This window comes from Hordeum vulgare, chromosome 6H (genome assembly GCF_904849725.1).
Source record: "Hordeum vulgare subsp. vulgare chromosome 6H, MorexV3_pseudomolecules_assembly, whole genome shotgun sequence".
NCBI classification, from domain to species: domain Eukaryota; kingdom Viridiplantae; phylum Streptophyta; class Magnoliopsida; order Poales; family Poaceae; genus Hordeum; species Hordeum vulgare.
This window is the reverse complement of record NC_058523.1, coordinates 37,692,176-37,710,504: the sequence shown is the minus strand read 5'-3', so window position 1 is coordinate 37,710,504 and position 18,329 is coordinate 37,692,176. Positions and strand designations below refer to the sequence as shown.

Sequence of the window (18,329 nt, the reverse complement as noted above, 5' to 3'; positions counted from 1 at the left end):
AATCCAAACACCGCTTTCAAGCTACTGCGTGATTAGTACCTGTAAAAATTGCCCTGACATTCTAATCCAGCCTATGAATTCATCGCGTATACGGCACGAGCACCGGCCAATCGACTACCTCCAGGAAACAAACACAGAGCTTCACCTGCCTTGCCTCTCTCTCCAGACTAATCTATACCGCCTTTGGTAAATGTTTTGTCCGCCCTAGTTCTCCACAAAATATTAAATTGTTCGCCCTACACCTACATCTCGTTATCAAATATTCCCTGCCAGCCAGGCTCAAATTGCCGGAACGAACCGACGGTTCACGTTCGCAGATGGCAAGACGTGACGATGCCATCGATTCTCAAGGTGGCGAGGGCTTTGGCGGCACAACATGCCAAGACGTCTTTCTGCGCGGCCGGTGCATGCCAAAACTGCCAACTCCTCTCCTCCGATCGTCACAGACCTAAAATAATACTCTCGCTTCTCCTGTTCCTTTCGTCCGCATAAACCCCTCCTCTCGCCTCCGATTCGACCTTTCATTCATCCATTATTGTTGTTGTTATAATTTGTACTATTATATTTCGTTCCAGATGATGATGTCTGAAGAATCATCGTATGTAGAGATCATCAGCTAACTTAATCCAACACTGATAATTAAAAAACGGTGGGGGTAACACTTTGGCGGCTGCTAATCAGATTGTGGAGCAGGATAGTAGGGAGGACCACGCGATGCGAGTGACGGCTGCTTATATTCCAGGGGGGCAAAAGCAAACAGTGCCAGCAAACAAAACATCAACTTCTCATCTTCTTTTATCTCCAGAGTGTTAGGCGTCTAGCATGTACGATGCTGACTCGGATCTGATGGAGCCACTGGGGCACCGGGGGTGGCGGCTGGGGGCTCTGATGATAAGCTTCTCTGCAGACATCCATGTCATCACCATTCGGCTCCAAACCCATCGATTTCTCTCCTCCTTTCTTTCTTTCTTCCTTTCGGCGCCGCCGTGTGTTAGGATAATAGTCCATGAATTCCCTGAACATCACCTGCCTCAGGTTTCTATAAGAACAGCTTGGTTGATTTCTTAAGGCGCCGTGGACGATGACGGGTCGGATGGGGGCGGCCAGGTCGGTGGGTTTCTTTTCTGCAAGAGGAATTTGGATGGCGTGGTGTGGGAGGGGGTCCAGCATGGCGCCATTGGATTGGCCAACTTGGCCTTCTCCTCCTCCAAAGCAGCCGATCATGTGGAATTCGTTCGCTGTGGATCGCTGTCATCAGCACCCACTTGACCGGATTCAGTATTCAGGGCTGTGCATGCACCTCACATTCCTCCATCCTTTGCCCCTTGGCCCCCCTCCTGGTTCCGCAGTCTTCAGACACAAGTAATTTAGCAGGCGCAGAGACTTCCAGGCTCCGGATCATAACAAAGCAATGATCTGAACAGTAAAGAGACTTTGATAACTAGTATTCTTGTCAAATCGGAATAATTCATTTCGTTTGAGATTCAACCAGCTGCAGAAAACAGATGCAGGAAGAAGAACGACGCCTGAGCCAACATAACTTTTTCTGGAAAGTGTTTACCTTGAAAGTTGAAACACATCAAACATACCGACGTTCCATTAGGGAAGTTACTTTCATTCTGTCCCGCTCTCCGCGCGATCCGATTCAGCGGAGCTTTCGATGGCCTGCGGAAAAAAATTGGGCAAATCCGTCGTCGGCTTGAATTCCCAGTGCATGGTGAGGTAAGCTCGACACAACCTTTCGGGGCCGCCTTTAGCCATTTGCATCCAAAGCTGAATGTGACAAATGATCCAATGTCTGCCTAACCCGGTAGGAAGATAATTTGCACCTGAAGGGACATCACAAAGGCAATCATGTAGTACTAATGTTTATGTAATACCAAGCAACCAAAAAGAAAGGCAGATAATAGTATTCTTACACCGAAAACGGGACGATTCTCATTTTGAGCCGCGCTCTACGGGAGCAAAAAAAGAATTGAGGGATAGGATCCAAGAACGATAATCTTCGATCAATTATGGATCCAATAATTTCCAAGGGAAAAGGTTCTGGGGGTCCCGGCCATGCAAGACTGTAAACGCACTGGTCCAGCTACCACTACCATGTGCCTCAAGCACCAGTTGGCATTTTGGCACCTAATGCTGAGCCTCCATGTTCACTGATCTGCCATTTCAGGGATAATCTCTCCCGCTTAATCAAGGCGTGTGGCTGATTAAGCGAGTACCAACTCACTGTCAAGAGAACTGTCAGTCTGCCGCTGCTTTCCTAACCGCTGCTCAGCAATAGAAAACACATCAGACAGAGGAAAGGTCGGTATAAAGACCACCAGCTTTTCAAGCACCCACAAGACTTTTATGTTAAGAGGCCTCTCTCTGCCCCCTACCTCCCTCCCATTCTTTCTTTGTTTCTTTTTCTTTTTTCTCTTTCTTTCCTTCTTCCCATCCTGATCTGGAGCAATGGCGACCGAAGACGAAGCACGAGAGGCGGCAGATGGGGAGGTACGCAATGGCTCCTTGTAGTCTCTTGAGGGTTTTTTTCGCAACACTCGCTTCCTTCTGTTTCCATGCATGCATAATACTCTGAAAATGTAAAGCAACACAGAAAGCTTCGGTGCTGCCGAATCAGCTGCACAGTGAGGAGCCTATCTGTAACAGTTCAGTAGACTTTGCCCAGTTTCCAAGAGATATCATCATTGCATCGTACTTCTGGTTCCGCGATCTCTTTATTTTGTTAATCTCCCTCTAGCATCTAGGGATGGTTCTTCATGCAGTCGGTTCTGTATGTTGAAATGACACTGATCACATTTTTGTGTTCCTAAACAAAAGAATCAGAGTCGAAGCATGCAACAAGTGAACACAACTACTTACATGAGTGATCAGGTTCCAGTTAGATTTATAGCAAACTTTCTTAAGCTTCCAGAAATGGTTGTTTTCCAGATATAATTGTACAAAAAATAGCATGTATTATCGTCTCTTTAGAAGGATCATGTTTCAGGGAACTTGGTGGGCAGAACAAATCAACATATAGAAGTCTATCATAAACTCTGCTCTGTTCTCTTGATTACTGGCAAAAGAATTCACTAGCAGTACCCTCTTGACAATTCATTCCTGGACTTGATATGAAGTTAACTGGCATGCAGATTCAATCGATATTAAGAAAATACTGTTAGCGAAAACTCAACAAGCACTAGATATTGTCTTCTACGGTTCTAGCTATCTAGAGGAAACAGTTTGTTTAGGAATACAGTATAGATGGTGGGGGACTGAGGGTCAACACTTATAAGAACTGTTCAGCCTAAAAGTTACACTGAGTGTGAATTGTCAACTGTGATGTGTTAAGACAAAGGCATAAAGTAAGCAAAGGTTACTTACAGCATGCAGAAGCATGTAATTGCAGCACTATTCTACTAGAGATAGAATTACATATGTAACAATTAGCCAAGGCTCCTTGAACCACGAGCTTGTCCAGTTAGGATGTCCAACATGCCAGGTTCTGGATGAAAAACCTAAGTTAAATATTCAGCTGCTTGCGCCAGCTGTGTCAGCATGTGGTACTGCTTTATTGTTTAACAAGTTATTCCTGCTATTTTGTTGACCAGTTTCTGAAATACTCTTACATGCACTGAACCTGCATGTGCCATTCAGTGTCACATGCTAGTGAGACATAATTAGCCAGCCAGAAACCATTGCTGTCATGCAGGAAATTATAATTGTAGTATTGTAGTGCTACAGTACCCTGATACTGTTGGATGTCCTTTTGTATGAATTATAATTGAAAGAGCACAATTTTAAAGTATACTAAATCTAAGAATGCAGAGTTTCGTATTCTTTTTCTCATCGTTTTCCTTTTTGTAATTATGCCAACCCAGAGTGGTATTCGGTGTACTTTGATTTAAATGTTCGATTTACCTGTTTGTTTCCCAGGAAGTTCAAGTGGAAAACGGGCATCTAAGAACAACCCATTTGCAAATGAACCTAGACAGCAAGCTTTCACCTCATGGGGAGATGAAGGGCGAGGCAACAGCCAGTGCAATGGATTTAACTGAAGGAATGAAGGTTTCAGAGGATCAAATTTTAGAAAGAGCACCCTCTGCAATCGAAATTCCTCAAGAAGATACTCCAAATGGTACACATTCTTCTCTGAATGACCAGATGAAAGAAGGGAAGATCTCGAATGAGAAGCCACAAGAAAATGGTCAGAAAGGTAATGAGCAGGTAGAAGCTTCACCAGATGGAATAAGCACCGAGCAGAGCAGCGCAAGTAATGGCAAAGAGGCAATTGACTCTTTAGGCCATGTTGAGAACACTGCAGAAGATACCAGCGGCCTTCTAAAACATGACAATGAAGAGCCAAAGGAACATTGTCAAGATGTAGAAGGTGATGCAATGGAGGACAAAATGGTGCACGAGGACAGACTGCAGCCTGACAATGATGTTGAGCCAACAATTGATGCTCAACAAGGCCACAATCTTGAACCAGCAGAAGTAACTGAGGACACACAACCTGCAACCATGCCATCTATTCCTGGTGAAGAGGTTGTAGCTGAAGCACCTGCTGGAGCCCAAACTTCTCAGGAGGCTAATGTGGATGAACCTGATGCCCTTCCGGATACTAGTGATGGAAACACAAAAACAGTTGAACCAGCCAAAGTGGATAAAGAGAACTGTCCAGAAGATGAAGATATTGAGGTTGTCAAACTAGAAGATCAGCCGAGTGCTAAAACTGATGATGTGGATGCAGACTTGGTGCAGGAAGAGGTGCCTAAAAGCAAGAAAACAGATGTACCCGAAGATATGCCTAAAACTGAGCAAGCTGATGAGTCAACAAATGGTGATCAAGAAGTGCTGGATCAAGAATCACCAAAAGAAACCAGTGACCCTCTGCATGAAAAAACTGAAGAAACTTCTCATGAGAGCAATGTGTCCACATCTGAGGAGATAACTCCAGAACACGATGCAATGACAAGGGAGCCAGCTCTCGATGTTGAAGAAGTGCAAGAGCAGGGACTAGCAGAAGAAACTGCAGATGCCAAAGAAGTTGATACTGAGAAAACAGTTCAACAAAGTGGTATTGCTTTTGAGGAGGCAACTCCAGAAGATAATGCAACAATCACTGAACCAAGTTCTGAGATCCAACATTTAAATAATGTGGAACCAGAGGAAATAAAGAGTCTTGAAGATGCCAAAGCTGAAGAAACCTCCGATCAAAGCAATGTGACAATTGCTGAAGATGGAACCCAAGATAAGGAAGCAACAGAAGATATACAACCAGTGCAAGGGTTGGAAGAGGAAGAACCTAAGAACACTGGAACTGTAGAAATAGATGAAGCTTCCAATCAACCACATGCTGATGTCATCAATAACTGTGCTGAAGAAGACGATGTACTAGCATGTCAGCCCCAGGTGATAGAATTAAAAGAGGTGAAGGACACTGGAGCCATTGAAACTCAGGAAATCACTCAACAAAGTCATGCTGCTGCTTCAGAAGAACTAGTAACAGAAGATAATTCTATGGCAATTGAACCATTGAATGATGATATCCAGCAAACCCTGGAACAAGGATCGGCTGAAGTTAAGCACGCAGAAGTTTCTGAGACTCAAGAAATCTGCCATGGAAGAACTATTTCTGCTCCTGAGGAGGACTCTGTAGAAGATGATGTAACAGCAGAAGGACCAACCTGTGATGCCAAAGAGGTAGAAAATGTAGCATCAGTAGAAGAAATCAAGGACAACACAGCTCAGAATATCATCGAAACCTCTAGTGTGGCAACTGTTGAAGAAGCAGATCAAGAAAACAATGTGCTGCCAACTGAGGATGTGTCTGAACAGCAAATGCGGGGGCTTGAAACAGAAGAAATACAGAACACTGAACCTGTTGATACTGAAGAAGCTTCTGATCAATGGCATCCTGCTCTCTTGAATGACCCAGCTCAAGGAGATAGTATACCAGGTGATGTGCCAAAGACTGGATCAACAGCAGACGTGAAGGAAACTGAAGCACTCCCCCAGGAAAGTAATGTTTCCATTTGTGAGGAGCCAGCTTCAGAAGAAAATATAACAGCAAATGAAGTAACTTGTGATGATCAAGAAGGGAATTTGGAACAAGCAGAAGCTGTTGAGAGTAACAAAGATACCAGAATAAAAGAAATCTCTGACCAAAGCAATGAGGTTTTTGCCAGGGAGGCAGCTCAAGGAACCAGTGACCTTGCAAGAGAGCCAGCTGCTGATATGCAATCAGTGCAGGAGCTACAGTCAGAAAAGAAGAATGCCGAGCTTACTGAAGTGAGTGAAGCATGTGGTCAAATGGATGCTGCTGTCATTGAGAACCCAACTCATGAAGATAACCTAACCACAAGTGAGTCGCTTGTGATGGAATCAGCAGAAGTGAGCAGCAATGAAGCCACTGAAGGTCAAGAAATGACTCAAAGTGATACTACTCAGTCGGAAGATCACAAAACAGAAGAAAATATCGCAGTGAATGAACCACAGATCCTGGAACCAGAACCTGCTGAAGAAATGAGAGATAGTGAAGCCACTGAACCTCGAGCTATCTCGCAAGAAAGCATGTCTGTTCCAGAAGAATATGTAACAGCAAAAGAAGCAGCTTCTGATATTAAAGAAGTACACGCCGAAGAGCTGATAGAGAAACCTGATGATGTGAAAGCTGAAGAAATATCCAACCAAAGCAGTGGGGCCATTGTTGGAGAAACGGCTCAAGAACACAAGTTATTATCAAGTGACCCAACTAATGATGTACAAGCAAAGGAGCTCGAATCACAAAAAATTGGTAATAGTGAGGATGTTCAAACTGAAGAAGCTTCCCATCAAACACATGCTGAAGAAAATTTGACAGAAAATGAGCCACAAATAGCAACAGAAGATAACACAGCAATCCTGACAGATGTTAGCATTCAGCAGCTTCAAGAGCAAGAACCGGTTGAATTCAGGGACACTGAAGCTACTGAACCTCAAGGGATCTCCCCATCTCACACTGCCTTTAGTTCTGAGCAGTCCACACTAGAAGATAACGAGATGACAGAACCAAGTCCTGCCACTCAAGCAGAGAATTTAGAATCAGCAATAGTGACGGAGGAAAGTAAAGAAGTGAAAAGCACTGATGCAATTGCTGAGGAGGAAACTCCCAAAGAACACGTACAGGAATCTGAGGCACATGTTGATATACCACTAGTGGAGAATACTGAGCCTGTTGACGTGCATGAAAATGTAACGACAAATGATCTGCCAGCAGAAGAGGTGAAGGAGAATGAAGCCATCGAGGTTGCAGAAATCTACTATGAGAGCCCTGTTGCAAATATTGGTGATCTCACTGAAGATGCCAAAAGCAACGTTGCCCTTGAAGATGAGGCAGCTCCTGATGAAGATGCAAAAGCAACAGAGGCAACTGCTGCTATACCACAACCACAAGAGCCAGAATTAGAAGAGAACAAGAATAGTGAACCCGTTGAAGTGGAAGATAATATAACAGCAAGGGACCTGCCAGCAGAAGAGATCAAGGATACTGAAGCCATGGAAACTGAGATGATCCCTCATGAGAGTACTGGTGGAAACATCAGCGAGCTCATCAATGATGTGAAAAGCAATATTGCTCTTGCAGATGAGGCAGCTCCTGATGAACATGCAAAAGCAACAGAAGCAACTGGTGCTATACCACAACCGCAAGAGCCAAACCTAGAAGAGATCAAGAATAGTGAACCTGCTGAAGTGGAAGGGAACACATCAGCAAGTGATCTGCCAGCGAAAAATGTGAAGGATACTGACACCGTGGAAACAGAAGCAATCAACGACAGCACTGATGCAAACAACAGTGAGCTCACTGAAGATGTGCAAAGCAATGTTTCTCTTACAGACGAGGCAGCTCATGATGAACATGTAACAGTAGCTGAGAGAACAGTTGATGTACCACAAGCACAAGAGCCGAAACTAGAAGAGGTCAAGAATACTGAACCTGTTGAGGTGGAAGAAACTAGATCAGCAAGCGACCTGCCTGCAGAAGAGATGGGGGAAACTGAAGCAAACAATGAGAGCAGTGACGCAAACATTAGCGATCTCATTGAAGATGTGCAAAACAATGTTGCCCTTACAGAGGAGGTAGCTCCTGAAGAGCATGTAATGGCACCTGAGGCAACAGTTGATATACCAGAAGCACAAGAGCCAGAACTAGAAGAGACCAAGAATACTGAACCTGCTGAAGTGGCAGAAAACATATCAGCAAATGATCTGCCAGCAGAAGAGGTGAAGGATACTGAAGCCATGGAGACTGAAACAATCAACGAGAGCACTAACACAAACAACAGTGAGCTCACTGAAGATGTGAAAAACATTGTTGCTCTTGCAGACGAAGCAGCTCCTGAAGAACATGTAACAGTAGCTGATGATACAGTTGATATACCACATGCACAAGAGCCAGAAGTAGAAGAGATCAAGAATACTGAACCTGTTGAGGTGGAAGAAAACATATCAGCGAGTGACCTGCCGGCAGAAGAGGTGAACGGCAATGAAGCCAAGGAAACTGAAGCAACCAATGGGAGCACTGATGCAAACTTCAGTGAGATCGCTGAGGATGTGGAAAGTAACGTTGCTCTTGCAGACGAGGCTGCTCCTGAAGAACATGTAATAGCAACTGAGGCAACAGTTGATATAGCACAAGCACAAGAGCCGGAACTAGAAGAGATCAAGAATATTGAACCTGTTGAAGTGAAAGAAAACATATCAGCTAGTGACATGCCGGCAGAAGAGATGAAGGACACTGAAGCCAAGGAAACTGAAGCATTCAACGAGAGCATTGATGCAAACATCAGTAAGCTTACTGAGGATGTGAAAAGCAATCTCGTGTGTGCAGACGAGGCAGCTCCTGAAGAACATGTAATAGCAACTGCCGCAACAGTTGATATACCACGAACACAAGAGCCAGAACTAGAAGAGACCAAGAACACTGAACCTGCTGAAGTGGAAGCATATGTATCAGAAAATGATCTGCCAGCAGAAGAGGTGAAAGATAGTGAAGCCGTGGAGACTGAAGCAATCAACGAGAGCACTGATGCAAACAACAATGAGCTTACTGAAGATGTGAAAAGCAATGTTGCTCTTGCAGACGAGGCAGCTCCTGAAGAACATGTAACGGTAGCTGATAATACAGTCGATATACCACAAGCACAAGAGCCAGAAGTAGAAGAGATCCAGAATACTAGACCTGTTAAGGTGGAAGAAAACATACCAGCAAGTGACCTGCCAGCAGAAAAGGTGAAGGACACTGAAGCAATCAATGAGAGCACTGATGCAAGCATTAGTGAGCTCACTGAGGATATGAAAAGCAATGTTACTCCTGCAGAAGAGGCAGCTCCTGAAGAACATGTAATAGCAGCTGAGGCAACGGTTGATATACCACAAGCACAAGCGCCGGAACTAAAGGATCTTGAGAATGTTGAACCTGTTGAGGTGGAGGAGAACAGATCAGCAGGTAACTTGCCAGCAGAAGAGGTGAAGGAAACTGAAGCAATCAACGAGAGCATTGATGCAAACATCAGCGAGCTCATTGAGGATGTGACAAGCAGTGTCAATCCTGCAGACGAGGCAGCTCATGAAGAGCATATAATAGCAACTGAGGGAACAGTTAATATTCCACGAGCACAAGAACCAGAACTAGAAGAGATCGAGAATACTGAACCTGTTGAGGTGGAAGAAAACACATCAGCGAGTGACATACCGGCAGAAGAGGTGAAGGACACTGAAGCAATCAATGAGAGCACTGATGCAAACATCAGTGAGCTTACTGAAGATATGAAATGCAACATTGCTCTTACAGATGAGGCAGCTCATAAAGAACATGTAACAGTAGCTGAGACAACAGTCGATATACCACATGCACAAGAGCCAGAGCTAGAAGAGATCAAGAATACTGAAGCAGGTGACCTGCCAGAAGAAGAGGTGAAGGAAACTGAAGCAATCAGCAAAAGGACTGATGCAAACATCAGTGAGCTCAATGAGGATGTGAAAAGCAACGTTGTGCCTGCAGACGAGGAACCTCATGCAGAGCATGTAACAGTAGCTGAGACAACATTTGATATACCACAGGCACAGGAGCCGGAACTAGAAGAGATCAAGAGTGTTGAACCAGTTGAGGTGGAAGAAAATAGATCAGCAAGTGGCCTGCAAGCAGAAGTGGTGAAGGAAACTGAAGCAATCAACAAGAGCCCTGATGCAAACATCAGCGAACTCACTGAGGATGTGACAAGCAATGTTGCTCCTGCAGATGAGGCTGCTCCTGAAGAGCATGTAATAGCAACTGAGGCACCAGTTGATATCCCACGAGCACAAGAGCTAGACCTAGAAGAAATCAAGAATACTGAACCTATTGAAGTGGAAGAAAACATATCAGCAAATGAGCTGTCGGCAGAAGAGGTGAAGGAGACTGAAGCCAAGAAAACTGAAGCAATCAACGAGATCGCTGATGTAAACATCAGTGAGCTCACCGAGGATGTAAGAGGCAATGTTGCTCATGCAGATGAGGCAGCTCCTGAAGAACATGTAATGGCAGCTGAGGCAACAGATGATATACCAGAAGCACAAGTGTCAGAACTACAAGAGCTCGAGAATGCTGAACCTGTTGAGATGGAAGAAAACAAATCAGCACCTGACCTACCAGCAGAAGAAGTGAAGGGCACTGGAACCATGGAAATTGAAGCAGTCAAGAAGAGCACTGATGCAAACATCAGCGAGCTCACTGAAGATGTTGGTCTTGCGGACAAGATAGCTCCTGATGTACAAGTCGATATACCAACAACACAGGAAACAGCACTAGAAGAGATCAAGAATACTGAACCTGTTGAAGCGGAAGATAGTATATCAGCGGTTAATGTCCCAGCAGAAGAGATAAATGACACTGAAGACATGCAGACTGGAGAAATCCCTCGTGAGAGTACAGATGATGATTTGACAGCAAGTGCACCACTTCTTGATATTCAGCAAGTCCCGGAACAAGAAGCGCTTGAAGAGAAGACGTGCACTGACACCACAGAAAACCAAGGGGAACCCCAACAAAGCATTGATCCTACTTCTGCTGAGCTTACTCCAACAGAAGAAGAAACAACGGTAGTGGAGCATACTCAAGATACACATGTACAGAACGCCAGCAGTGAACCAGGAAGTGACCCAAATTTGCTTGTCCAATCAGCACATCAATCAGAATTGGCTGAAGACAGCAAGGGTCAACTAGTAAAGGCAGAAGAAACAGGCCAAAGTAATGGTGCCACCCTTGGAGAACCAACTGCAGAAGATAATGCTGCAAATGAAATCAACCAGCTTGCTGATTCTAAACAAGAGCATGAAGGTGAAGAAAACAAATGTATTGATGCAACTGAAGGTGAAGAAGCCTCCCATCCATGCCAAGATCCTGGGTTAGAGGAGCCAGTTTCAGAAAGTGATATAGCAACAGTTGAGCTAACTTCTGATATTCAGCAAGTAAATGGCATGGATGAATTGGAACAAATGACGGCCACTGAAGGCATCAATGATGAAGAAATTTCCACTCAAAAAACAGAAGTTGCTACTTTGGAGGATCCATCTCCAACAGATCATGGAACCGAGCCAGAACAAAATCCTGTGGAGTTAGACAAAGAAAACTTGGGTAATAAAATTAGCAACACAATCTTGGCAGATGAAAACATCAAAGAGGAAGTACAAGAGCCAATAGAACAAAAGGTACGTGCCCTTAACCGATAGTTCCTTTCATCTATCTGAGACATTTAGCACTTATATCACTTGGATATATGTTAGACTATTAAGAGATGTAGGTAATACTAAACTTATTCAGAACTCCAAAATATATTGTAACTGATGTTTGGATGATTTTAAAAAATGTAAGTAGGTCGTTTTGGTTGAACTGTATAAATAACCTCGATACATCTAATTCCGCTGCAACATTGTATCTAGCAAGAGACACAGAAGCACTATCATCCATCATACAAAGAAGCACTATCTAGCAAGAGACACATATAATTAGCGGCTTGTAGGTTGACTGCTATCATTGTCTGACAATGATGGTGTATACAAAAAATTATAAAGATTTAACCAAGTGATGTACAACTGATTTCTGCCTGAAGTTGTGCAGTGCAAACTAGATTGAAGATTTGTACTTTAAAAGCATTCCATTTCAGTTGCATAATTCTGCAATCTGTAACAGCAGCAAAAAATTGCCACTACTCGTCTGAATTTGAGCATACTCACAGGAGAACTCACTGATACATTTGATACAGGACGAATCATCTGACTTGGGTGAAAAAACTGCTTTTACAACTCAGAAAGATGAGAGCGCTACTGAGGAGGATGTTGTACAAATATCTGGTGAAGATACAGCAGGGACTTCAAACAATATTGAGCAAATCAAAGAACAGCCAAAATCTGTAACTGAACACGATGCAATAAAAAGTGGTGACCATACCAATGATCAAGATGACGAGCAACTTCACAATGTGAAGCTTCAAATGCAAGTTTGTGAGCGGTCAGTGGATGTTTTAACCACTGAGCAGCCAGATGAGCACGTACAAAAGGTTAACTTGGATCAGCAGCAGAAAGAAGATGAGGCGATTGAAAAGCAAAAGGAAGAAATACAGACAGATGAGCAGAAACATGATGACAGTAGGGCTGATTTCACCACAGAAACAATATTGGAGCCCCAGAGCAATGAAAATGACACAACAAAAGGGAAAGACGATGCTGATGTGTTTGAGGTGAAGATTTCTAAAACTCGATACATTTTGTAATTTATCTTCAAACTTTTCTCATGCAGCTCCTCTTTAATGATTGTCCAGGCTGAACAAACAGAGACAGTGGCTACTGAAATGCTCAAGAATGAACAAACCCTACATATACCCCAACAATCCATTCCAAGCGTTACAGATGCGAAGGTTGAGAATTCCATGGTTGAGAACTCCACGGAAATAGAAGAAACAACTGAACAAGAAGATGCACCCAACAACACTGGCACTTTACATAATGATGCTGATGCTGAAAAATGTAAGGAAGATGAGAAGGAGAATACAGAAATGGATGCAGCAGCAGCAAAAATTTCTACTGACAAACATGATGGAACAACTGATGAAACTATAAATGAAGAGGTCAGTCCAAAATTCTGACTAACGCAGTATGATAAATTTAGGCATGATGTTGTTTCATTAAAAACTTCTATACTGGACCTCATAAGTTCAAACTTAAAACTTTTAGGTCTCTAAAGTATGTTCTAAGAATCACTAATTTTCCATGTTAGTATATAGAAAAATGTTAAATTTTAAAGGGCAATATTTTTCAAATACATGTAACTGATATCACCCTGAGCGCGATGTAACATTGATTAGCAAGCTATTTTTTCAAGAATTATCATCTCCATCTCGTGACAATATATTAAACACTAATACCTACTACTCCCAGTACACTTCATATATGAATGGCTCGCTATTAAGCAGAAGCATCATTAAGATCGAAATAAAAGAATGACTCATACGGGGTTCACAATGGCGTACACCAACATATGTTAAAATTTTACAGTGCAGAGCTAAAAAACACGGTACTGATGATTGGTGGAAACTTCTCGACAGTAATGCTAAACGTACTATGTTTTTACTCATCTTGTAGGTTAAAAATGATTTGGGATCACCCATCGAGAAGGATCTTCAGAAAACATCTGACCTAGCTCCTTCAAATGAAGAAATGCAAGAGAATGTAAGAATTATTGACGTGATTACTGCTCGTGATTTCATATAGTTTGAAATGATAATAAGCCTTTTCCATCTTTAAGGTAACTATATCAAAGATGAAACATTTGGACTCCTTTAAAGAGAATCCCCCATTTTTAACGGCAGATAAGATTAAAATTAAAGAAAAACGAAGTAAGATTGCAATAACAAAACAAATTGTACAGGCAATATAGAATATCAATAAAATGAAGAGACATGAGCTTGAGATTTGCAGCCAGTAGAAAAAACCCTTCTACACAGTATCTCCGTCTGTCATTTCAGTGGTACAGAGTAGCTTGTTTCTTCACCTGCTGTGCAAGAAACAAAGATACCAGTCACTCTCAATATTTAATGATATCATAATGATCAGCAAAATGAACAATTAACTGATGTGCAGGATCCTACAGCTGTTCCTCAGAATATTGAGTCCAGAGTGCACTCAGAAGAGGAAGAATGCATAAACAAGCCCAATGATGGTATGCAGGTCCCTCAAGCATTAGAAGAAGAGATCGTTGATGAGGTGGAAAAGAAGGAAGAAATACAAAATGAAGACACCGATGTTAATCATGACAAAACTGAGACCAAACCTGTAGATGAAGAGGCGTCTGGACTGCATTCCAGTAACAGCACAGATACTAAAATGGATGATACCATGAGCCCAAGTGCAGAAATGATACATGGAAGGATCGATAAACAGCCCACAGAAATTGAAGAGGTGGAGGAAAACAAGGGATTCAGTTCCATTTCAGAATATGTGGTGGAAAATCCTAAACAGAATGATGTTGAGCAGGACTTGAGCACTCATCCAAAGGTCAGTACTGATACTCTTAAAAAGTTTGTGCGACCAAATTTTCTGGTCAAAACTTCTTTTAATAAATTTTTAAGGCTGTTACTTTATAGTAAGAGAAATAAACGGAAAAAATTCTGTCATTCAGGTTGTAGATGACAAGTTGGCAACAAAGCAGAATGGTGGAGAAGTTGAAACTGACTCGAATGAGGAAATAGCGACTGGCTATACAGCATCCACTGAATCAATCAAACTCGGTGAAGCTATCTATGATAAGGTCAGTGGACAAATTCTTTAGCTAATATTAATGCAGGTTTAAGTTTGTTCTTTTAAAGCTAATTTCACTTTTCCAATCTAGGCTAGTAGAGCTGATGGGGCACTATCTGATGAAAATCTCGAGACCATCGAGGAGAACGGAAGGAATCTTGAGGCTTCACCTGCAGTTACAGCAACAGGAGAAAGTATAAACGAAGACAATGAACATCATAAGTTTGATCTTCGTGCACACTCCGCCGTGGACAGAAATGAAACTGAACAGGCATCTGAGTTAGAGGTGACAGAAAGAGAGTTGTTTCTAGAGAAGCCACTCCCCACCGAATCAGAAGAGCAAGAAGAGAATCAAATAACCAAAGAACAAGGTGAAGAGAACATACAAGAGCAAGAAACTGGTGACACGGAGAAAGAAGAAAACGAAGCTGAACAAAGTGATTTGCCTGTCTCCCATTTTCTGATGAACCTGATAATGGGAAAAGAGAGCAATGAGCCAGATGGAAATTCAGAATTTGAAGCTGAAAAGAAGCAAGAAGAAACCACAAAAGATGACAGTTCTTTGATCACCTCGGAGCAGGAAGAAAGCTTGGTGCCAATTCCTACAGAAAATATGGTGGAAAAGGAACTCATTTCTGAAAAAGGAAAACATAATTTAGAAGGCTCTGAAGAAACACATGATATCAAGCTGGAAAAGGATGAGGAACTCAATAGGAACACTCATGATTTGGAAGCACCAGTATGCCAAAACAGTGTCCAAGGTGAAACTTCCAGTGAACTGGTGGTACCTGGTGGATCTGGCCTGATTACAGAAATGGAAACAAGAGATATCAAGCTGGGTGAAAAGGCAACCAATTCTGTTTGTCAGGAACATATGGAAGCGACAACACAGATTGAGGAAGGAAGCTTGAAGAGCAACCTTGATGACATAACAAGCCCAAAGGTTTCTCAAGAGGAGGCATTAGAGGAAGGAAGAACAGACCTTCACCACAAGCATTTACCTGAAAATAGAAGTTCTGATGCAGTATCCGGGCAAACACTCTTGTCGACAGAACCAAATATGGGTGATGAAAAGGATTTTCCTAATAACACTGATGATCTTCAAAGTCCTCTGAGCACAAAAAGAGAAGAGTCCAATGAATCTTCCATCATTGAGGGCGAAAGTACTGTAGAGGCAGAACTGGAGAATGGAGTAGACAAGGAAGAAGAGAATCAGCAGATAACTACCACAGGTGGAGCTACAGAAGAACAGATAGAAAATATGCATGATATCTCGCACAAAGGTGCAGAAGCAATATCTGATGAGCAGAAAGGTGAAATTACTGAACCAGTTATGGGCAATGAGATAAATTTGGTTCAGGAAAAGGAGATTTCTGCAGTCTCAGAGTGCAAGGATGAAAAACAAAGCTATAAGTTCTCAAACAGTGACCTAGACAACTCTGAGAAAGCTTTGGAAATTCAGTTAGATGGTTCCAGCTTACATATAGACCAAGATAAGCAAGATGAATCTGCAGGCGACCAAATTGTGATGGAGAAGAACAACCTGCTAGATAAGTCAGGAGAATCTAATTTGCAGATGGAGCAGGAAACGGAAGTTGCACAAAAATCTCCTAAAGAATCTGATGAAGGTGATCAGAATTATTTGGCCATAAGAGAGCCTGTGATCAAAGAAGTGAATGTAAACGAAACTGTTGATAGCCATGTGCAAACAGTGAACGCACAATCAAATGAAGAGCAAGAAACATTTAATTCACAGGTTCAGAAACGTGATCTCGATGTGGCTTCACCAGAAGAAGCTCCTGAGGTTGAAGAAAATTTTGTGCAGTCAAAGCCAGAATTCAGCATAATTGAAGAACAAAGTCCAAAGAAAGATGAATCAAATATGGCAGGAGAGAAAACTTCTGATGAGAAGACAAAGGATGTACAGGAAGCTAAGAGTTTCACTGATGAAGCGAAAGCCAAAATTGAAGAACAAGGAGCAGTACAAAAGGCATCACACAATCAGAAACATAATCTCGATGTGATTTCACCAACAGAAGCTCCTGAGAGTGAAGAAAATTCTGTGGATATAAAAGAGCCAGAGTTCAGCACAGATGAAGAACAAAGTCCAAAGAAAGATGTATCAAACATTGCAGAAGAGAAGAGTTATGACAAAAAGACAAATGGTGACGAGGAAGCTAAGAATTTCGCTGATGACACACCAATGAAAATTGAAGAACGGGAGGCAGGGCAGAAGTCATCGCCTAAAAAGCATAATATCTTATCTGGTGTCGGATCAAAGGTAAAGCACCAACTAGCAAAAGTGAAGAAAGCTATCATAGGCAAGCCTGGACACACAAAATCTGAATTACCAAAAGCTTGATACTGCATTCACCTTAGAGTGTGTATATTTTTGTTGCTATTTGTACATTTGTATGCTATTTACTTGAGGTGTAGTATAGTGTGTTGGTACTAGTAAACATCAAGGTTTCGCTATCGCCATTGCATTGAAATGTTGTGTGACTGAAGAACGATTTGTAAATACAGATAGTGTGTAAATCAAGGTTTGATAATTGTTTGAGTTTGGGGCATAACTGAGTGCAATATGAGAAAGTCAGGTTGTTTGTTCTTTCTTTACTAACATATGTTTACTTTTCATGGTCACACGCAACATACTTTTGTCTTTTCCTCCTAAAACTATGTGAGATTACTTTGTGTCTTCTGTGGTTCTGATCAGTATGAGCTCAAAATGATTGAAAGGAATTACTAGAAGGAACATGCGATGCCAAGCCCATGGTCAAAAAAAATCAAAAAGGGGAGATTGAAAATAGTTATGGACTTTATGGGCAAACCTTATATGATGCGCTGGTGAAAATCTTTGCAGGACGAACAATTGCATTAAACCTGTCCTCTTTGTAGTGCTCCACCATATGTCCCCCGTGACCCCGTCCTTTGTAAGAAACAGCTTGTGCAGACTGCAGTGTGAGCTTAACATGAAGTATTCCACTCATGCGATGCTCCGTGCCCGAACAAGCCAGCAACGCTCAGTGGGTTCGGTAGAGAGGACATGGGCATTCAACGGAGGAGGACCAGCGTCGAGCAGGTTGTGGGCGTGGCGTGGAGGCAACAAACAGCCCCTGGAATGCGTGAGCGCGCTGGCCGCTGCCATCATCTGCTCTTCACCCGGTGCTCGCCGGCATGTGGCGCGATGGCCAGAGCTCTCTGCGTGATGCCAGAGGCACCTTTGGCATCCCCCGGGCCGGAAATCGCCATGGCGATCGATAAGCGACTTGGGGTCAGCACAGCGCCATGGACAGAACCATCCCGTCGCGCGCTGTGCCCGAACCCCCCCCCCCCCCCCCATCCGTGCGCGGTGCTCGGTCCCCCGCCGCGGCGACGGGGTTCCTGCGCGGGCGCGAAGGAGCCGGGCATGGGCGCGCGCGCGGGGGAGGTGGACGAGCCGCGAGCGTCGAACAGGTGGTGGGCACGCCGTGGAGGCCGCGCCAACTGCTGCGCTGGCTGCCGCCGAGCCTTCGCGGCGTCCTCCTCTC

General features: G+C 43.2%; 1 protein-coding gene and 2 long non-coding RNA genes across 4 annotated transcripts; 1 reads left to right on the top strand and 2 right to left on the bottom strand.

Moving 5' to 3' along the window:
* Window positions 1-1,417: 1,417 nt before the first annotated feature.
* LOC123401019 lies at window positions 1,418-2,208 on the bottom strand. Its single transcript, XR_006611008.1, has 2 exons — window positions 1,920-2,208; window positions 1,418-1,829 (listed from the first exon to the last, which is right to left on the bottom strand). It is a non-coding gene; the product is annotated as an uncharacterized LOC123401019 (long non-coding RNA).
* Window positions 2,209-2,357: 149 nt separating this feature from the next.
* LOC123401017 (titin) lies at window positions 2,358-17,369 on the top strand. 2 transcript variants are annotated; one of them, XM_045094733.1, is made up of 8 exons: window positions 2,358-2,496; window positions 3,922-11,715; window positions 12,270-12,743; window positions 12,825-13,130; window positions 13,645-13,731; window positions 14,143-14,556; window positions 14,681-14,809; window positions 14,891-17,369. In XM_045094733.1, exons 1-8 carry the CDS (start codon window positions 2,455-2,457, stop codon window positions 17,159-17,161), a joined length of 11,517 nt encoding a protein of 3,838 aa, XP_044950668.1. In that variant the 5' UTR covers window positions 2,358-2,454; the 3' UTR covers window positions 17,162-17,369. The 2 variants fall into 2 exon arrangements, with proteins under 2 accessions (XP_044950668.1, XP_044950669.1); XM_045094734.1 differs by lacking the exon at window positions 13,645-13,731.
* LOC123401018 lies at window positions 13,761-18,123 on the bottom strand. The gene is made up of 2 exons (XR_006611007.1): window positions 17,631-18,123; window positions 13,761-14,056 (listed from the first exon to the last, which is right to left on the bottom strand). It is a non-coding gene; the product is annotated as an uncharacterized LOC123401018 (long non-coding RNA).
* Window positions 18,124-18,329: the final 206 nt, after the last annotated feature.